This window comes from Chiloscyllium plagiosum, unplaced genomic scaffold (assembly GCF_037043375.1).
Source record: "Chiloscyllium plagiosum isolate Xiang-an unplaced genomic scaffold, Cpla_swu_hap1 HiC_scaffold_48, whole genome shotgun sequence".
Lineage (NCBI taxonomy): Eukaryota > Metazoa > Chordata > Chondrichthyes > Orectolobiformes > Hemiscylliidae > Chiloscyllium > Chiloscyllium plagiosum.
In genome coordinates, this window is record NW_028270186.1 from 13,485,713 (window position 1) to 13,504,033 (window position 18,321).

At 42.4% G+C, this 18,321-nt stretch overlaps 1 protein-coding gene across 3 annotated transcripts in view; it reads left to right on the forward strand.

The window, feature by feature from the left end:
- Window positions 1-18,321, forward strand: part of LOC122543140 (tetraspanin-15) — a 181,360-nt gene that overhangs the window by 23,796 nt on the left and 139,243 nt on the right. For all 3 annotated transcript variants that reach the window (XM_043681488.2, XM_043681489.2, XM_043681491.2), the window contains one exon: window positions 2,557-2,742. In XM_043681488.2, coding sequence (XP_043537423.1) covers window positions 2,557-2,742 — 186 coding nt within the window. The remainder of the gene's footprint in view (window positions 1-2,556; window positions 2,743-18,321) is intronic.

Below are 18,321 nucleotides of genomic sequence, written 5' to 3' on the forward strand. Positions count from 1 at the left end.
CAATTGAGCTGTCTGGAGATAGTTCGACTCACTGCACTATGTTGCATGTTTTACAGGAATTCTTCGTTGAACATCCAGATATTTTTTATTTTTTTCACCAACATTCCATAGCCACTTAGCTTTTCACCTGTCCTGTCAGACTTCACTTCTGACACTTCCAGCACCACGATGGATTTCTGCTTATTTAATCTTCCAGTCAGGAAAACAACAGAGTCAGGAGCAACACTGTTTTCACACTCCATCTGAACTGACTCTCTTTTAAAGGCAAACAGCAGCCAAACACATCACTCAATCCCATTGTCACCCACCACGGTGTTCAGCTTGAAAGTAAATCCTTTGTGTTTGGAAATGCAGGGCCAGCCCCATGGTGTTTGCCTGTTTATCACCAGTTTCTGTCAGTGTGATGAAGTTGCAGCATTTTGTATCACTGAACTGTCCTTTTATTCAGAAGCTTCAACAAATAGTTCTGTTTGAAGAGTTGAGTCTCTGGTCCAGTCAGGTGTTCTGAACTGTGAGGAGCTGGGTTCAAGGTAGAACCAGTGAGTAGTTGGAATAAGTAGTATGAATTCTAGGGAGCTGATCTCAGTGTGCTTGGGATAACATCACTGTTTAAACTACTATAAGCATCACCAGAAGGCAGTAGAAGTGTTGGAAAGGTGCAAAAGAGGTTTGAAGGATGATATCAGAAATGAGGGGTTATGTCTTTCAGGAAAAGCGTTTATTTTTCCCTGCAGATAAGCAAGAGTTTAGGCAAGACCTGAGAAAGCTTAATAAATTTAGGTGAACAAGTGAAAAATGGTTCCACAGGTGGACAAGACCAATAGGGAATTCAGGGAGAAACATTCATACCCTGGGAGAGGTTAGAATGTGCAATTCGTTACACTGTGGAGTAGTAGAGGGAATGAAACAAATTGATTTAACAGGAATCTGGTGAAATTTGTGAGGAGAAAGGAAAAGAAGATGATGCTGCTGATGTGAAATGGAGTGGAGTGATAAGACTTTGGTGTGGAGCTATGGGCCAGTTGGTGAGAATGATCTGGTTCTGTGTTGTACTTCCTGTGTAGTTCTCTGTATGGGCTGTGAGATTTACTGCATTATTGACCACCTGTTGACTCAATGCTTTCCTTGATTTTGATGCTGTGTGATGTTAAAGGGGAAATATTTATGAATGTCAGAGCAGGTTAGATGCCAGCGCCTCCTCGCAGCCTTGAAATTGTGCGTTATAAATCACTTTCCTCGAATTAAATAGATGAAGACCGAAAGAATACTTCTCCTATCCTTTATTTCTGTGCTTCTCAAGCAGGGGTTTTCAATGTTGTTTGAAAATTCCATTTACTCAAGGCCTCCAGTATCACATGTAGCTTCAAGAGAAAGGCTGAGGACTGAAAATTGGACACAAAGAAAGAGAGAATGCCTTAAAAAATCAATAGATCTCTCACCATCTAGGGACAAAGGAATATAGAGTTAACATTTCAAGCCAGTGAGGAAACACCTATACTGTTGGTGCAAATGGTAACATTCTTACTTTCTATGTTAGAAAGGTTGATTCCTGAACAGAGAAGGTGAAGAGGATTTTAATAGAGGCATTCAAAACCATAAACAAAACCATGAACCATTGACAAAATAAATAAGGAGAAATTGTAGCTGTAGAGCAGGAAACTGGAGGACTCCACATCATATTCAACCACATAGACAAAGTTACTGAGGTAATTCTTAGGGATTGAGAAGTGCTACTTTTTGGATGAGATGTTGGAACCAGCCCATCTGTCTTCATCTAAATTAGGGCTGCATGTCCTGGATAATTTCAGTTTAAAGTCAAGGCAAGTATCTAATTTGGCAACAAAAGAAGTTTAGGGGGCATAGCTACAAATTGAGGGGTGATAGATTTAAGACAGATGTCAGAGGCAGGTTCTTTAGTCAGAGAATGGTAAGGGCGTGGAATGCGCTGCCAGCCAACGTAGTTAGCTCAGCCACATTAGTGAGATTTAAACAATCCTTGGATAAGCACATGGATGATGATGGGATAGTGTAGGGGTATGGGCTTAGATTAGTTCACAGGTAGGTGCAACATCGAGGGCTGAAGGGCCTGTTCTGCACTGTATTGTTCTATGTTCTATGTTCTACTCTTGATCCCCAGAATTGCTGTTGTTGTTCTAAGACTTTCTGTGTTCTGCTTGCCAGTCCTCATGTACCTACTATCATGAGGCCAGAGACGTAATCGAGCCTCAGGTTCTTTGGTTTTCTACTTTGTACCAAGCTCCACCTGACTTCACCTGAGAATTATATCGAGTGAGTATGACATGGGTCAGCCCAGAGTGTTAGATGTGAGGGGCTTGTCAGTGTGCTGAAAACTGGGGAAGTTCCCTTGTCCTTTCAGCATCTTTTGTACTGCTAGTAGTGAAAGGCCCAGTGTGGTGCAACCCTGCAAGTTATCAAGAGCAACACCTCCAGTATTTGCATGCCTCTGCTGCCAAATTCCTCCACTGAAGCCAGTTTGAATTAATTTTAGTTTTTTTTCTCCAGTAACCATTGCCGTGATGTTTGATGTGTTTGCAGCTGCTGGGACTACTCATCTTGTGTATCGGTATTTACGCAGAAGTGGAAAGACAGCGGAACAAGACAATGGATGGCTTCTTTATTGCCCCAGCCATCATCCTGTTACTGCTGGGTCTGGGCATGTTCACCGTCTCCTTTGCTGGCATGATTGGAGCTCTGCGAGACAACCGACTGCTGCTGAAAGTGGTGAGCTGTTTGTTCGTAACCTAAATGCTTTTTGAGGACATGAGTTGGAAAGGTACAGAGAAGAAGGTACCAACATTTGCTGGCTTTCTCCAGGAAGCTTGCCAGAAAGCCTGGAACTTTTACATTTCCTTCCAGTGGCTCTCAGGTGGTTCCTGCAGGCGAGAGTGGAATATGAGGATTGAGCCAATGATATGACCAGGAGTGCGGAGAAGCTAGAGAGGTAAGGAGTGAGGGATCGACGAGGGAGATAGAGTATTGGGAAGAAAGGTGGTTGGAAGCTCTCTATCGCAGTGGTAGGCAAATTCATTATTCCAATAAAGGGATGACATTTTTTTTTAATTTGAGCTCTTTGCACTGGAAATGTGAGTCGGTTTTCCTGATAGGCATTCTGCATGTAAATGCTCGTGAAAAAGACAGCTTGGCAGAAATACATTCACCGTCCCAATCACATTATCAACAAGTGACAAATAGAGGCCTCAGAAACATCACTGTAGAATAGGTGGCATGTGGGCTCATTATGCTGTTGCTCACTCTGGTGAGTATTTGCTGCTTTGGCCTCTGGATGGTGTGTTCGCTAAGGCCATATCATTGCTTCGATGGGAGGAGTCCAGTGGGCCATGGTGCATGCAAGTTGTCCAACCATGGTAAGGAGCTTGGCCAAGGGATGCAGTGTGACTGGGAAAGGTACAAGGGGAAGAAGGCACCAAGATTTCCCTGTACTCTCCAGGAAATAAAAAGTAATATCCTCAGTGGACTTACAGACAAACCCCCAGAGAAACTCAGAGCTGTTTAGCATGCATTTTAGAACATAAAACAGTACAGCTCAGTACAGGCCCTTCAGCCCTCAGTGCTGGGCCGACTTTTCAGCCTACTCTAAGATCAAACTAACCTGCATACCCTTCATTGTACTAACTTCCATGTGCCTATCCAAAGGTCACTTAAATGTCCCTAATGTATCTGGCAGTGCAGTCCTCGCACCCACGACTCTCTGTGTAAAGAATCTGCCTCTGATATCTCCCCAAAACCTTCCTCCAGTTACTTTAAAATTAAGCCCCCTTGTGATAGCCATTTCTGTCCTGGGGAAAAGTCTCTGGCTATCCACTCCATCTATCCCTTTCATCATCTTGTACACCTTTGTCAAATCATCTCTCATCCTTGTTCGCTCCAATGAGAAAAGCTCTAGATCCCCCAACCTTTCTTCATAAGACATGTCCTCCGTACCAAGTATCCTGGTAAATCTCCTCTGCACCCTCTCTAAAGCTTCCATATCCTTCCTATAATGCGGTGACCAGAACTGAACACAATACTCTAAGAGTGGTCTAACCAGGGCTCTATAGAGCTGCAACATAACCTTATGCTCTTAAACTCAATCCCCCAGCTAACGAAACACAACAAACCACACGCCTTCTTAACAATCCTATTAACTTGGGTGGCAACTTTGAGTGATCTATTAAAATGGATCCCAAGATCCCTCTGTTCCTCCACACTGCCAAGAATTCTGCCTTTAACCCTGTATTCTGCATTCAAAATTGACCTTCCAAAATGAATGACTTCCAGGTTGAACTCCATTTGCCACTTCTCAGCCCAGTTCTGCATCCTGTCAATGTCCCGTTGCAACCTACAACAGCTCTCCACACTATCCACAAATCCACCAGCCTTTGTATCACCAGCAAGCTTACTAACCCACCCATCCACTTCCTCATCCAAGTCATTTACAAAAATCACAAAGTGCAGAGGTCCCAGAACCAATCCTTGCAAAACATCACTGGTCACCAAGCTCCAGGCTGAATATTTTCCATCTACTACCACTCTCTGTCTTCTACAGGCCAGCCATTTCTGTATCCAGACAACCATGCCTCTTTACTTTCACAATGAGCCTACCATGGAGAACCTTATCAAATACTTTGCTAAAATATATTTCCACCACATCCATTGCTGTACCTTCATCAATGTTTTTTGTCACATCCTCAAAGAATTCAATAAGATTTGTGAGGCATGACCTGCCCCTCACAAAGCTATGCTGACTTTCTCTAATCAAACTATGGTTTTCCAAGTAATCATAAATCCTGCTTCTCACAATTCTCTTCAATACTTGCCAACACAGATGTAAGACTGACTGGTCTATAATTCCCATGATTATTCCTATTCCCTTTCCTGAACAAGTGAATAGCATTTACCACCCTCCGATCATCTGGCACTAGATCAGTGGACAGTGGAGACACAAAGATCATCGTCAAAGGTGCAACAATCTCTTCCATCACTTCCTGTCGTAAGTTAAGGTATATCGTGTCTGGACCAGGAGATTTATCTATCCCTATGTCTTTAAAAATTTTCAGCACATCTTCCTTCTTGTTCGAGCATATCAGTCTGTTTCATGCTGTCCTCAGAAACATCAAGGCCCCTCTAGGTTTTCCATTCCTTGGATGCTGGTGTTTATTGAGTATAGTCGTGATGGAGATGGTAAAAAGCTTGTTGGGTCACGAGAGCCAGGTTCCTCATTGGGTCTCAGTGCCACTGACCTGTGCTGCCTCCTCCGTCCAGACCTCCTGCTGCCCTCTCGAGGAAAGAACACCTAATATCTTTCCCTAATGGCCTGGAGGAGAGTCTGCAGTGAAGTATTGCTGAACCATGAGGCCATGCCACAGGTAAACCATGAGCAGGTCTGAGACATTGTTGGCAGCAGCCTCTTTCTTCCAGGTTCTGGAGAATGGTGCTGACAGAGTCTCCTGGCTCACAGGCAATCAATTGCAGGATCCTTTATAGATGGGGCCCTGACCTTGGACTCTATGAATCAGTGGCTGAGCCGACACCAAGCGAAGAGATTTACCTGTGCCTGTGTGCTTACTAAGCTGAGCTGCTTATGTTTGCTACAAGAAACCCAACTTGCCCCTAAGCGAGAATGTTCTTGTCCAGCCTCCTAACTTAGTCTGTCAAAAGGAAGATTCCAGCCCAGGATTGAGGAAGGAGTTACAAGGGAGTGATTGGGGGGAGGGAGCAAGTAGTGAAAGGGAGTTTCGAAGATAGTGGTTAGGAGCTGAGAGAAAGAGATGAGAAGCAGTTCAAGATCTTCACCCTGACTAGCGGAGGAATCGGCCTTCTTGATGTTGCACAATCAAAATTCCAGGTTGAAGAGTTGAAGTATTTTACTGCAAAGTGGGTTTCAAACTCCTGGAGAGGACTAAAATAGATATGGAAGGAGTCTGTAAACATCCACTGGTATTGTGAAAGGTTCAGTACAGTAATATCACAAGTCACTTTCAAAGTGATCAATCAATCAATAATCTTCATTGTTCAGACCTTTGACTGTAGGACTTGGAATGTTACATTGAGATTGTACAGAATTTGGTGAGGCCTCTTCTGGACTCCTGTCCAGTTCTGGTCACCTTGTTATAGGATGGATATTATTAAACTGGAGAGAGGGTTCAAAAGAGAGGTACCAGGATGTTGCTGGGAATGGAGGGTTTGAGTTATATGGATAGGCTGGGATTTCTTTCACTGGAGCATAGGAGGCTGAGGTGTGACCTTACACAATCATGACAGGTACAGATAAGGTGAATGGCAGGTGTCAGTTTCTCATGGTGGGGGACTTCAAGACTAGACGGCATATTTTAAGGTGAGTGGAGAAAGATCTTAAAAAAGACATGAGGGACAATTGTTTTTATAGAGGAAGTGATGGTTGCAAGTACAGTTACAACACTTAAAAGACATTTGGATAAATGCATGAATGAGAAATATTTGAAGGGATATGCGCCAAGCGCAGGCACGTGGGATTAGTTTAGTTTATGGTTATGATTGACATGGACTGGTTGGACTAAAGGGTCTATTTCCGTGCTGTATGACACTATCACTCTAAAAGGAAATGAAAACTCACTTCACAGGCATTTATGGGCAGTACTTTAAAAGGGGTCACGTTTGGCCAGTTGCTGGAGGTAAAAAAGGTTTCAAATGCAGTAGTTGAGAGGGTTAATGCATAAGAGATGACTGAGTTTGGTTGTCCTATCGTGGGTTAACTGTCTCCAGCACACTGGAAGGATCTCATTGGTAGCAGTACAAACAGCACGTCAGGTATTGTGTGGGCTCCTTTTAATTTGAAAGTACCTTGTCAATCACATACTGCTTGCCATCGAGGATATTTTCTGTTTTCTTTTGAATAGCTTCTTGCAGGATTTTTTTTATCTTTGTACCTCGGCAATTCAAAGGCATGTTTATGTGTTTGCAATGCACTCGGCAGATGAGTCTGCCAAGGTTAATTACAGCTCTTGTCTCTTCATTGTACGCTCACAGGATGGAACAAGGCCTACATCCCACCTCCAGTGTGCCCTTTACACTCCAACAATAGCCTGGCAGATAGTATTTTCTGTATTTCCATTTACATGTTGGCACGAGGCCAGCTTCTCTGCCCTTGAGGGTGTTTGGAGAGGATGGGTGAATGTTGAAGCAGACTATTCATTTTATTGAAATAAGTACAGGTGAAGACTCCTTATGCTTTTGTGCATTAAAAAACCTTTCAGAAACAGTTATTCTAATTTCCTGCCAGTCTGTGTTTAATTATTTTTGATGCATTGAACAATCTAAATTATTTGTGATGTTCCACAAGAGCTGATCTTCCTAACTGTGATAGCCCTGTCATGGAAATGGAATGGGTCTCAGTGTGGCCAGTCCTTGCTACAAATTGCCCTTTCTTAGCTGCTTCAGGTGATAGAATTAGAATTGTTCCAATGTGGAAACAGGCCCCTCGGTCAAGCAAGACCACAACTGACCCAGACCCACCTCCTCAACTACCTGACTTCCGCCGGACTAATGCACCCAACCTACACACCCCTGAACATTATGGGTAATTGAGCCTGGCCAATTCACTCAAACTGCACTTCTTTGGATTGAGGAGGAAACTGGAGCACCCAGAGGAAACCCACGCACACACGGGGAGAACATACAAATTCCACACAAACAGTTGCCTGAGGCTGGGATCAAACCCGGGTCCCTGGTGCTGTGAGGCAGCAGTACTAACCACTGAGCCACCATGCTGCCCCCTTTCATTGCTGATCATAAAACTTCAATGTCAAGAGAATATTCAGGAATAAGATTATAATGCTTCTGCTGACCTCAAACAAGTGTTGGGAGCAGGAGTCTCACCTGATTCAACTCAGGGCCAACTGAGACTGCTTGTTGTGCCCATATTGCCAACCTGGCTGAGATCAAATTCAATAAGAGAGGGAATTCCAAAGCTGCCTCAATCAAGTGATATATCAAGGCTATAGAGTTCTTTTTTATTCATTGGATGTGGGCATCAATAGCCAGGCCAACATATATTGCCCATCCCTAATTGCCGAGATAGCATTTAAGAGTCAAACATTGCTGCGGTTATGAAGTCACAGGTAGGCCTGACCAGGTAAGGATGAAAGTTTCCTTCCCTAAAATGTCATCAGCGAACCAGATGGGGTTTTCCAACTTTTGACGAAAGTTTCATGGCCATCATTAGTCTCTTAAATCCAGTTTTTTTTTTATTAACTTCAAAGTCCACCATCTGCCATGGTTCCCAGACCATTGCCAGGGCCTCCAGGTTAATACCACTGGGCCATTGCCTCCCCTGAATGTTTCAGTGGAAAATGAGGAGTTGTTCCTTGAGCTTGTGTGCTTCATTCGGAATGTGGCAGCAAAGTCAAGGTCTCAACATTGAACTCAATAACTTCAGAAACGGACCGCATTTTGTCTGTTCTCCATTTTTCTTACATTCCCTCCTTCCCTGCTTCCCCCACAGATGTGCTGTGCTTACATTTTGTTTCTATTACACTTATTAAAATGGACCCATTTTCTCCCTTTCATAGCTTAATTTATACCCTCTATACATCCTTCCTGCCTTTCTCCAGTACTAACAACCTCTTTGTCTTCTGGACCCCTATACCATACACTCTTCTAAGTAGAAAGAATAACTTATTTTCCAAGACCTTTCAGTTCTGAAGAAGAGGCACACAACACTCAAACGTTGACTTTACAGATGCTGCAAGATATGCTGAGTTTCTCCAGCATTCTCTCGTGTGTTTCAGATTTCCAGTAATCACAGTATTTTGTCTTTCATCGAAAGAAGCTGCCTCATGAAAATTCAAACAGTTTGAAAAAAATGCCTGGAGGCTTTGTGAACTAATAGAAATAAACCATTCAGACTGGCCTTTTCTATACTGCTGTTTCAGAAGAGCACTATAATCGTCTTCTCTCCAAAACAAAACTACAAATGGCATTTATGTAGGACCTCAAATGCAATAAAACAGCCTGAGGCATTCCACAGAATCACTAACAAACAAAATTTTCCTCTCAGCCTTGTGTAGAGTTATGAATTAAGGTAGAAATTTGGGTCAAAGAGATTGATTTTAAGATATATCCTAAGGGAGCAATTAAAGAGCTGGACCTGTGAAACAAGGGATTCAGAGCTGAGGGCCTGAGTTGTTGAAGGTATGGCCACCAATGCTGAAGTGATTCATATCAGATCTGAAAGTGCAGAGAACAGGGAGGGTTGGAGGTCTGGTGAAGTTTACAAAGGTAAGGAAGGAGGCAAGTTCAGGAAAGCTTTTGAAAACACAGATGAGAATTTTAAAACTAGCTCTGTAGCTACCTGTTCCATGGTAAAGAATTTCAAAGCTGGTGTGCTGCTGTGGTATCCAGACTATTCCTCCCAATGTCTGACGGATCATACCAAATGCACATCCCTTCAACAGTTTACATCAAGTAAGGTGTTGACCAACCAGCCTGCAACTGTAAAACTCACAACACAGTGTGCAACATTAGATGTGATTGCAAGATTGAACAACATTTGTCCAATACTCCAAATAATCCAAAGTACACAAAGATTCATGCTGACAGTCACCATGCTGACATACATTATGGTATAATTACATGTGCTGGAAGCTACACATATGATACACAGTAGGCAGGAAGAACACGTATACACAGACCACCTGTTTCAACTCAACATGATACCTGAGAGCCATTCTCTGATTAACTTTTCCGGGCAATATCTTCACCAGAGTCAACCCGCCTGTTTTAAAATCTAAACAAAATCTTGACAGTTAATTGTCAGTGACCATTAACTGGTGCATTTCTCCATTTCAACACCTCTAACAATCGAAGTCAACCAATCATACACATGTTGTTTTCCCTTAACTTTGTTATTTCTTCCAAATTGTCCTGATGAGTGCAAGATAATAAACTTTGACAAAATGTCTCTTTTCTCAGTAGTACTGAAATCTTTAAAATTCCTAAGGTTGAGTTCCTTTATGCTCCTTGATCAGAACAAATGGCAATGAAGAGACACATCCCAAAAGGATAACACTGCACGAACCAGCAAGAAGAGGGTTCGTTATACCCTTGTGTACAGAATAAATCACATTTTATCCTTCCCACCTTGTTCTGGTGACCTCTCAAATAGTGAAAGAAATATGTTGCTGAAGTCCTGATGTCACCTTACACTTAACAGAGGGCAATGGCACAGCACATCTAAACCTGTTTGTTGTTGTTCTTTTATCCCAAATCTTTCCTGTGAACAAAATATGATAAGTAAAGATCACATGGCACCTTTCTGAAGGCAAATATTTCCTGGTGTCTTGACTAATCGTTCCTTCTCAGTGAATCTCATTGTAAACAACCTAACCATGATCAAATTCTCACTAGTTGGGCCCTTGCTGTGAATACAATTGCTGCTGTATTTTCTGCATGATGGCAGTGATTACAATTCAAAGTATTTTTGTCAAGGATTTTGTGATGTCCCAAGATTGTGAAGGTTATAACAGAAAAGCAAGTCTCTCTTCTGTTGTTTGTAATGATCCTTCCTGGGATAGTTACTGATGACAACACCATGCTGTATTTATCTAGAGAAGTGGATTTGCTTTATTGCATTGATCTCAAGATGTCAGACTGAGTTTCGATACTTTGTAAGGTCCGATTGTCCAGAGATATTGTTGCTCAAAACACTTGTATGCTTTCCTAATAATGTGTGTAGACCCAGCCAGCGGCAGAACCATCCCGAACACTGATGACTCTTGGTCTGTGTTCACCTTCCATGGATCTTATCTTCTCTTTTTTTCTTTTCCTTAACATTATCGGAGACACTTTTCACCTTTGAGCGCTCGCTCTGTTCCTTTTCTGAGTAGTGAGACGACATGATATCCCTACTACAAATTAAAACAGAAATAGCTGGAAAATCTCTGCAGGTCTGGCAGCATCTGTAGAGAGAAATTAGAGTTAACGTTTCAAGTCAAGTGATCCTTCTTCAGAATAGGATATTCCTCTTGTCTGCAACACATGTTCTTCCACCTTGGATCCCAGTACAGTAATGTGGGGAAGAGACTCAAGTCAGGTTCTCCCCTCTGGTCAAAGGACTTTGAGGACAACAGCAATGTTTCACAGTCGCACCAACCCAGATTTACTTAAGCACAGTGCTCCGAGTTGTACTGGGAAGTGTGGTTAATTCCTTCCAGCTGATTCCGATATGAAGGACAAAATGTCATTGGCCATAAAAACGATTTGGAACACTGTATTTGAAAGATGCAATATAGACGCAAGTTTTCTCTTTCTAACTTAGCACAGTCTGGGAGTCAAACTTGGACCATTTTTGGTCTCAGAAGCTTGGCTACTATCTGAGAAGGTATGATAAAGCCAGAAATAAATTCATTGAATAATTCCAGAAATAGAAGAGTGTGAGCATTTAGTGGGCTGCAATTGCGAGTCCACAATTCTCAGTCAGAATAGGGAAGGTTGGATAATTCTCTTGTTCATCAAGCCAGGACGATCTTACTTACTGACAGTACTGAGACACTGTGTCCTTTCTGCTAATTCGCACATGATTTTGAATGTGTCCTGTAAAACGAGAGCAGAATAATCATGAGCAGTTGGGTCTCAACTACTTCACTGCTAGTTCCAATTGAGCATTGATAACATGGGTTATTGTCACTCTGTCTTGGAACAATAGCAACATCAAAGTTAAGGTCATTTATTATCCAGGTAGGAAGGGAAAGGAAAAGAGCAAAAACTTGAGATAAAACCACAGCATTAGTACAGCCATTGTGATCACAGCTAAAATAATTTCAATTAAAGTGGTTGTCATGGGAATAAATGGGGTATTTAGTCCAAGTGTCACTTGTTGTGTCGGATTATCAGCAGGCTCCTTTGTATGGCTTTTAATGAATTTAAGTGCGAATGAAATGCTTCTGCATGTTAAATGCTCCTGTTCAGTCTAAACGTCTTAGCTTGTATTAAAATTCATTGCCACTTGATGTGATTTGCCTAACTTCTTGTGATAAAATTTAGTTAATTTGAGATGGTAGTTTGGAAGCAACACTGAAAAGCTGCATTCACCACTTGCCTGGATAAGTGCAACTTCAACAACTTGAAGTAGGACAAGGAAGCCCTCTTGATTGGCAGCACATCTAGAAACATTTACTGCCTCCACCGCTGGCGCTCCGTAGCAGCAGTGTGTACCTTCGACAAGATTCACTGCAGAAATGCACCATGGTGCCTTGGACAACACATTCCAAATTCATGACCACTGTGTTAATAAGGACAAGGGCAACAAATACATCAACACCTGCAAGTTTCACTTCAAGTCACTCACCACCCTGACTTGGAAATATATCGTTGTTGATTTAGTGTCACTGGGTGACAATCCTGGAACCCCCTCCAAAATGGCATTGTGGGTCTACTTATAACAAATGGATGACTGCAGTTCAAGAAGGCACCTTGTCAAGGGCAGTTAGAGGTGAGCAATAAATGCTGGCCCAGCCATCAATGCCCACATCCTATAAATGAATAATAAAATAAAAAGTTGACCACTTAAGGGATATTTTTGGCCCTTAACTGGTAATGAACAATAGGCTCAGTATCTGAGGCACCAGTTGCTCAATGTCCAAGAGAGAAATGAAGGGATGATAGCGGGCTGAGTTCTGGCCTTTTGCCTCTGAACCAATGGTTCAAATGCTAACATTCTGGCGATTATTTTGACCTGTGTAACAGTCAGTTGGCAATCCATTTCACATTGGTCTTGGTGGCTAATTCCATTCATGTTGAGCTCGTCTCTCAGGGCTTTGCAGAAGATCTGATTGTGCAATGTAGAAGAAGCTGATAAGAATTTTCCTAACGGACTGGCTGTCATTCAACAGACATCAACGTGAAATGAAAATATCTGGTCATTACCAGATTTCTGTCTGTGGGAGCTTGCTGCACTGAGATTGTCTATCATTCTTCATACTTTCCAAAAGAGACGATGCTTCAAGATTTCTTTGATAGATTTGCAAGATTGTGAGGGCACTCTGTACATGCAAAATAGTCTGTGTCTCTTCACGACTAAGCAGTCAAAAGCTATTGTGTTTTTGACAAAGTGAATAAAGTTTCAATGTAACTCTTGGTATTTGCCACTGAGCATACGAATTGCAACAAACTAGAGAGAATGGTGCAACATTGAAAGGGTCACTAGTGATTATGGCCCATCAAATTTCAGGGACAGGTTTGTATTTTTATTAAAATATCTATGTCAGTACTGTGAGCTGTCTCCAGCCCTTTAGGATGTAGATATTCAGGATGTGACAGCCAAACTCACCATGTCAGTTCCTTGGAGTTAATAACTGATTATTTCTGACCACCTGACAAAGTTAGTGAAATCATCTGGCTAAGTGCTATTGACAAAATTAATAAATAAGTTAACGTTTTGAATTTGGGTATTTCTGTAGTAAATTGAACAAGTCATTCAGCAGGACAGCAGCCCTTGGAGTTGATACACGGACAGGATCATCCCTTGTTTCAGAACACATATTCACACTGATTGACAGAGTTTGAGTCTCTGGGCAAGTGAGTTGTTTGCAACCATTTAAACCAAAATAAATGCTGAAGGTGCCTGTCATGATAGATTAGTCAGCGTGGGCAACAACATGAAATACTGCACCAAAGAAAGGGAGGAGTCCCTTTTCTTAGCCACTGTGTTTTGAAATGCAGGGGTTACTCAACCATGGACACAAAGCATGGGAGGAGAACAGAACCAGTGAGAGTGCATGGAGTTTTGATCCACAATTGACAGTCCTTGACTTCGTTCTTTCTATAAGCAAATCCATAGCGTGGTATCAACTGTAAGACAAGGTGGGTTAGACAACCTGTAAGTGTATGTATTTGTAATCCCAGCACAATAACCTATCTTTAAAAGGGCCATTGCCCTGACACTTAACATGATTATACACTTTACTCCAATCTGTTCACCACTACTCTCTGCTTTCTGTCTTTTGTGAAATTTTGTATCCATCCTGTTTTTGTTGCTTTTAATCTCATGGGCTTTTCTGGCAAGCTATTCTATAGCATGACTAATGTTTGAAAGTCCACATCCACCAAATCAATTTCATGTCACTCATCAATCCTCTTCAATACATCATCCAAGACCTCAACTAAACTCACCAAGCACTTTTTAAAATGCACACTTACTTTATTTTAAGAACCCAATTAAACTCACAGTAACACCTTGTAAAATAACCCACTACTTGCATTAAGCTGAGTAACCAATCATCGACAAGTGGTACAACAGCTTTCTTAAAGTAGATCTTGCCTTTTGTTTTGGAACTGCCTCAGGATTTAGCAGTGAAATGAGGGTTTGAGCTATTGATTCAGCTGTTCTGAGTATCAAAGCAGCTGGTAATAGGAGTTCTTTATTTGAACAGCACATTAACTTTAAGAACTCTCTAGCAAAGCAAATACACACTTAGCTTTCGTTTCAGCAAATAATATTAATTGTGTGCATGGAAGCCGTTGTTTTAGCTTGCTTGCTAATGGTGACAATCAAACTGAAGTCAGAGAAAAGGAATAAAAACAGAATCTGCAAGAGAAACTCAACAGCTCTGACAGTATCCTGGATGCTGCCAGGTCTGTGGAGATTTCCACCAGTTTCTGATTTTCTTTCCGACCTCCACCATCTGTAGCATTTGACTTATTATAACTGAGAAAAGGAACATGCATTCATCAAGTGATGTTTGCAACCTTATGTCGATAGTGAAATACTCTTGAAATGTAATCACTTTTGTAACGTAGGGATCATAGCAGCCAAGCTCATCCCAGCAATCTCTCACAGACAGAAATGTGCAGCTGACCAGGTAACTTGTTTGAGATGTTGGTTCAGGAATAAATATTAGTCACTGCATTGTAGAACTGCCTTGCATTTCTTTGAGGACCTCGCTGGATGTTGGTGCTTGCAATGAAGAAATAATGATACTGCAGTGGGTGCTGATGCTAAAAAGGCCTCCATTTCAACCAGATCAGGGACAGTCATGGTGTGTGTTTGTGGGAGACATGAATTTGGAAGTGTTGGTATTGGATTAGGATGGATAAAGTTAAAAATCACACAACACCAAGGTTTATTTGGAAGCACTAGCTCTCGGAGCGCTGCTCTTTCATCAGGTGGTTGTGGAGTAGAAGATTGTAATACACAGAATTTATAGCACAAAAAGTTTACAGTGTGATGTAACTGAAATTGTACATTGAAAATGACCTGGATTGCTTGTTAAGTCTCTCACGTTTTAGAATGGCCACGTTGGTTTCACTTCTTTCACATGTAAATCCAGAACCTTTTTTTAAAGTTACATTCTCGTGAACATAATAAGTGCTGTGTCGGCTCAGATAATGCATTGAAGGTGTGAGGAGCCCTCTGTGAGACTGTCTGTGCCACAATGTTCAGACTGATTCTATTTCTAAAAAAGGGATTTACAGAATCTTAGATGGATTCACACAGTTTTTGAGCAAAATAAAATGTAATTCTGCAAGTACAAATTCACCCCACAAACTTATATATGTGTGTGTGTGGGGGGGGGGGGAATGTATATAAGTGTGTGAGTGTAAAGGGATACATGTCCTTAAGAGGTGTGTGTGTGCGTGTGTGTGTGTAGTGCAATGGTGGTCACCTGTAATGTGACATGAATCCAAGGTCCCAGTTGAGGCCATCCCCATGGGTACCAAACTTGGCTATCAGCCTCTGCTCAGCCCCTTTGTGTTGTTGCCTGTCCCAAAGTCCACCTTGGACCATAGTCACTCGATGGTCTGAGGTCAAATATCCAGGACCGCTGAAGTGTTCTCCGACTGAGAGGGATCTCTCCTGTCTGTTGATTGTTGTGTGGTGTCCATTAAGCTGTTGCCGTAGCCTTTGCTTGGTCTCGCCAGTGTACCATGCCTCAGGGCATCCTTGCCTGAATATTATGAGATAGACAACATTGGCCGAGTCACGTACGTGGTGGGCTCTTGTCAATGGTTTTACTAACATCCAAGTAAATATGTCTACTGCTCTGCCCTTATCAATCTTCTTCTTGGTCACTTCCTCAAAAACTCAATTAACTTTCCCTCGCACAGAACCTTGCTGAGTATCCCTAATCATTCCTTCTTTGCCAGTGTGAGATCATATTCCCAATTTGGTGTTAGTCATGCAATATTCGCAGCTGAAAGTGTGTTGCTGGAAAAGCGCAGCAGGTCAGGCAGCATCCAAGGAACAGGAGAATCGACGTTTCGGGCATAAGCCCTCCTTAGGCTTATGCCCGAAACGTCGATTCTCCTGTTCCTTGGATGCTGCCTGACCTGCTGCGCTTTTCCAGCAACACACTTTCAGCTTTGATCTCCAGCATCTGCAGCCCTCACTTTCTCCATGCAATATTCATAGTGCAATTATGCTTCTGTGACTACAAACTGTGAATCCTCAACAAACTCAAAGAGCCACAGTACATAGTATATAGAACAGTACAGCACAGTACAGGCCCTTTGGCCTTTGATGTTGTGTTGACCTTTTATCCTACTCTAAGATCAAACTAACTTATATACCCTTCATTGCACTATCTTCTATGTGCCTATCCAAGAGTCGCTTAAATGTCCCTAATGTATCTGGCAGTGCATACCTCACACCTACGACTCTCTGTGTAAAGAACCTGCCTCTGATATCTCCCCTAAATCTTCCTCCAATTACCTTAAAATTATACCCTCTCATGATAGACATTTCTGCCAGACATCTCTGACTTTCCACTGTATCTATGCCTCTCAACATCTGGTACACCTCTATCAAGTCACCTCTCAACCTTCTTCACTCCAATCAGAAAGGCCTAGCTCCCTCAACATTTCTTCATAAGACATGCCCTCCAGTTCAGGCAGTATCCTGGTAAATCTCCTCTGCAGCCTCTCTAAAGCTTCCATATCTTTCCTATAATGAGGCAACCAGAACTGAGCACAATATTCCAAGTGTGGTCTAACCAGGGCTATACTGAGCTGCAGCATAACATCACTGCTAATGAAAGCCAACACATTGTGCGCTTTCTTAACAACCCTATCAACTTGGATGGCAACTTTGAGGGATCTGCGGATGTGGACCCCAAGATCCCTCTGTAGATTAGATTAGATTACATTACATTACAGTGTGGAAACAGGCCCTTCGGCCCAACAAGTCCACACCGATCTGCCGAAGCGCAACCCACCCATACCCCTATATTTACCCCTTACCTAACACTACGGGCAATTTAGCATGGACAATTCACTTGACCTGCACATCTTTGGACTGTGGGAGGAAACCGGAGCACCCGGAGGAAACCCACGCAGACATGGGGAGAACGTGCAAACTCCACACAGTCAGTCGCCTGAGGCGGGAATTGAACCCGGGTCTCAGGCACTGTGAGGCAGCAGTGCTAACCACTGTGCCACCATGCCGCCCACACTGTACTTCCACACTGCCAAGAATCCTGCATAAACCCTGTATTCTGCATTCAAATTTGACCTTCCATCTGCCACTTCTCAGCCCAATTCTGCATCCTGTCAATGTCCCATTGCAACCTACAACAGATGTCCACACTATCAACAAATTCACCAACCTTCATGTTATGGGCACATTTACTAACCATTCTTTCCACTTCCTCATCCAAGTCATTTATTGAAAATCACAAAGTGCAGAGGTCCCAGAACCAATCCTTGCGGAACACCACTGGTCACCGAGCTCCAGGCTGAATACTTTCCATTTGCCACCACTCTCTCCCATGGAGCAGTTAATTCTGTATCCAGACACCCATGCCTCCTTACTTTCTGAATGAGCCTACCATGGGGAACCTTATCAAACGCCTTGCTACATCCATGAACACCACATCCATTGCTCTACCTTAAAAAATGTGTTCAGTCAGATCCTCAAAAATTCAAAAGGTTTGTGAGGCATGACCTGCCCCTCACAAAGCCATGATGACTATCTCCAATCAAACTATGGTTTTCCAAGTAAACCATAAATCTGTCTGTCAAAATCCTTTCCAGTACTTTGCTCACGATTGACATAATACTGACTGGTCTGTAATTCCCAGGATTATCCCTATTCCCTTTCTTGAACAATGGAGTAACATTTTCCACACTCCAGTCATCTGGTACTACTTCAGTGGACAGTGAATATGCAAAGATCACCACCAAAGGTGAACAAGCTCTTCCCTTACTTCCTGTAGTAACCTAGGGTATATCGCGTCTGGCCCAGGGGATTTATCTATCCTTATGTCTTTCAAATTTCTTAGCACAGTCTCCTTCCTGCATCAACCTGTTCCAGCATATCATAGAAACATC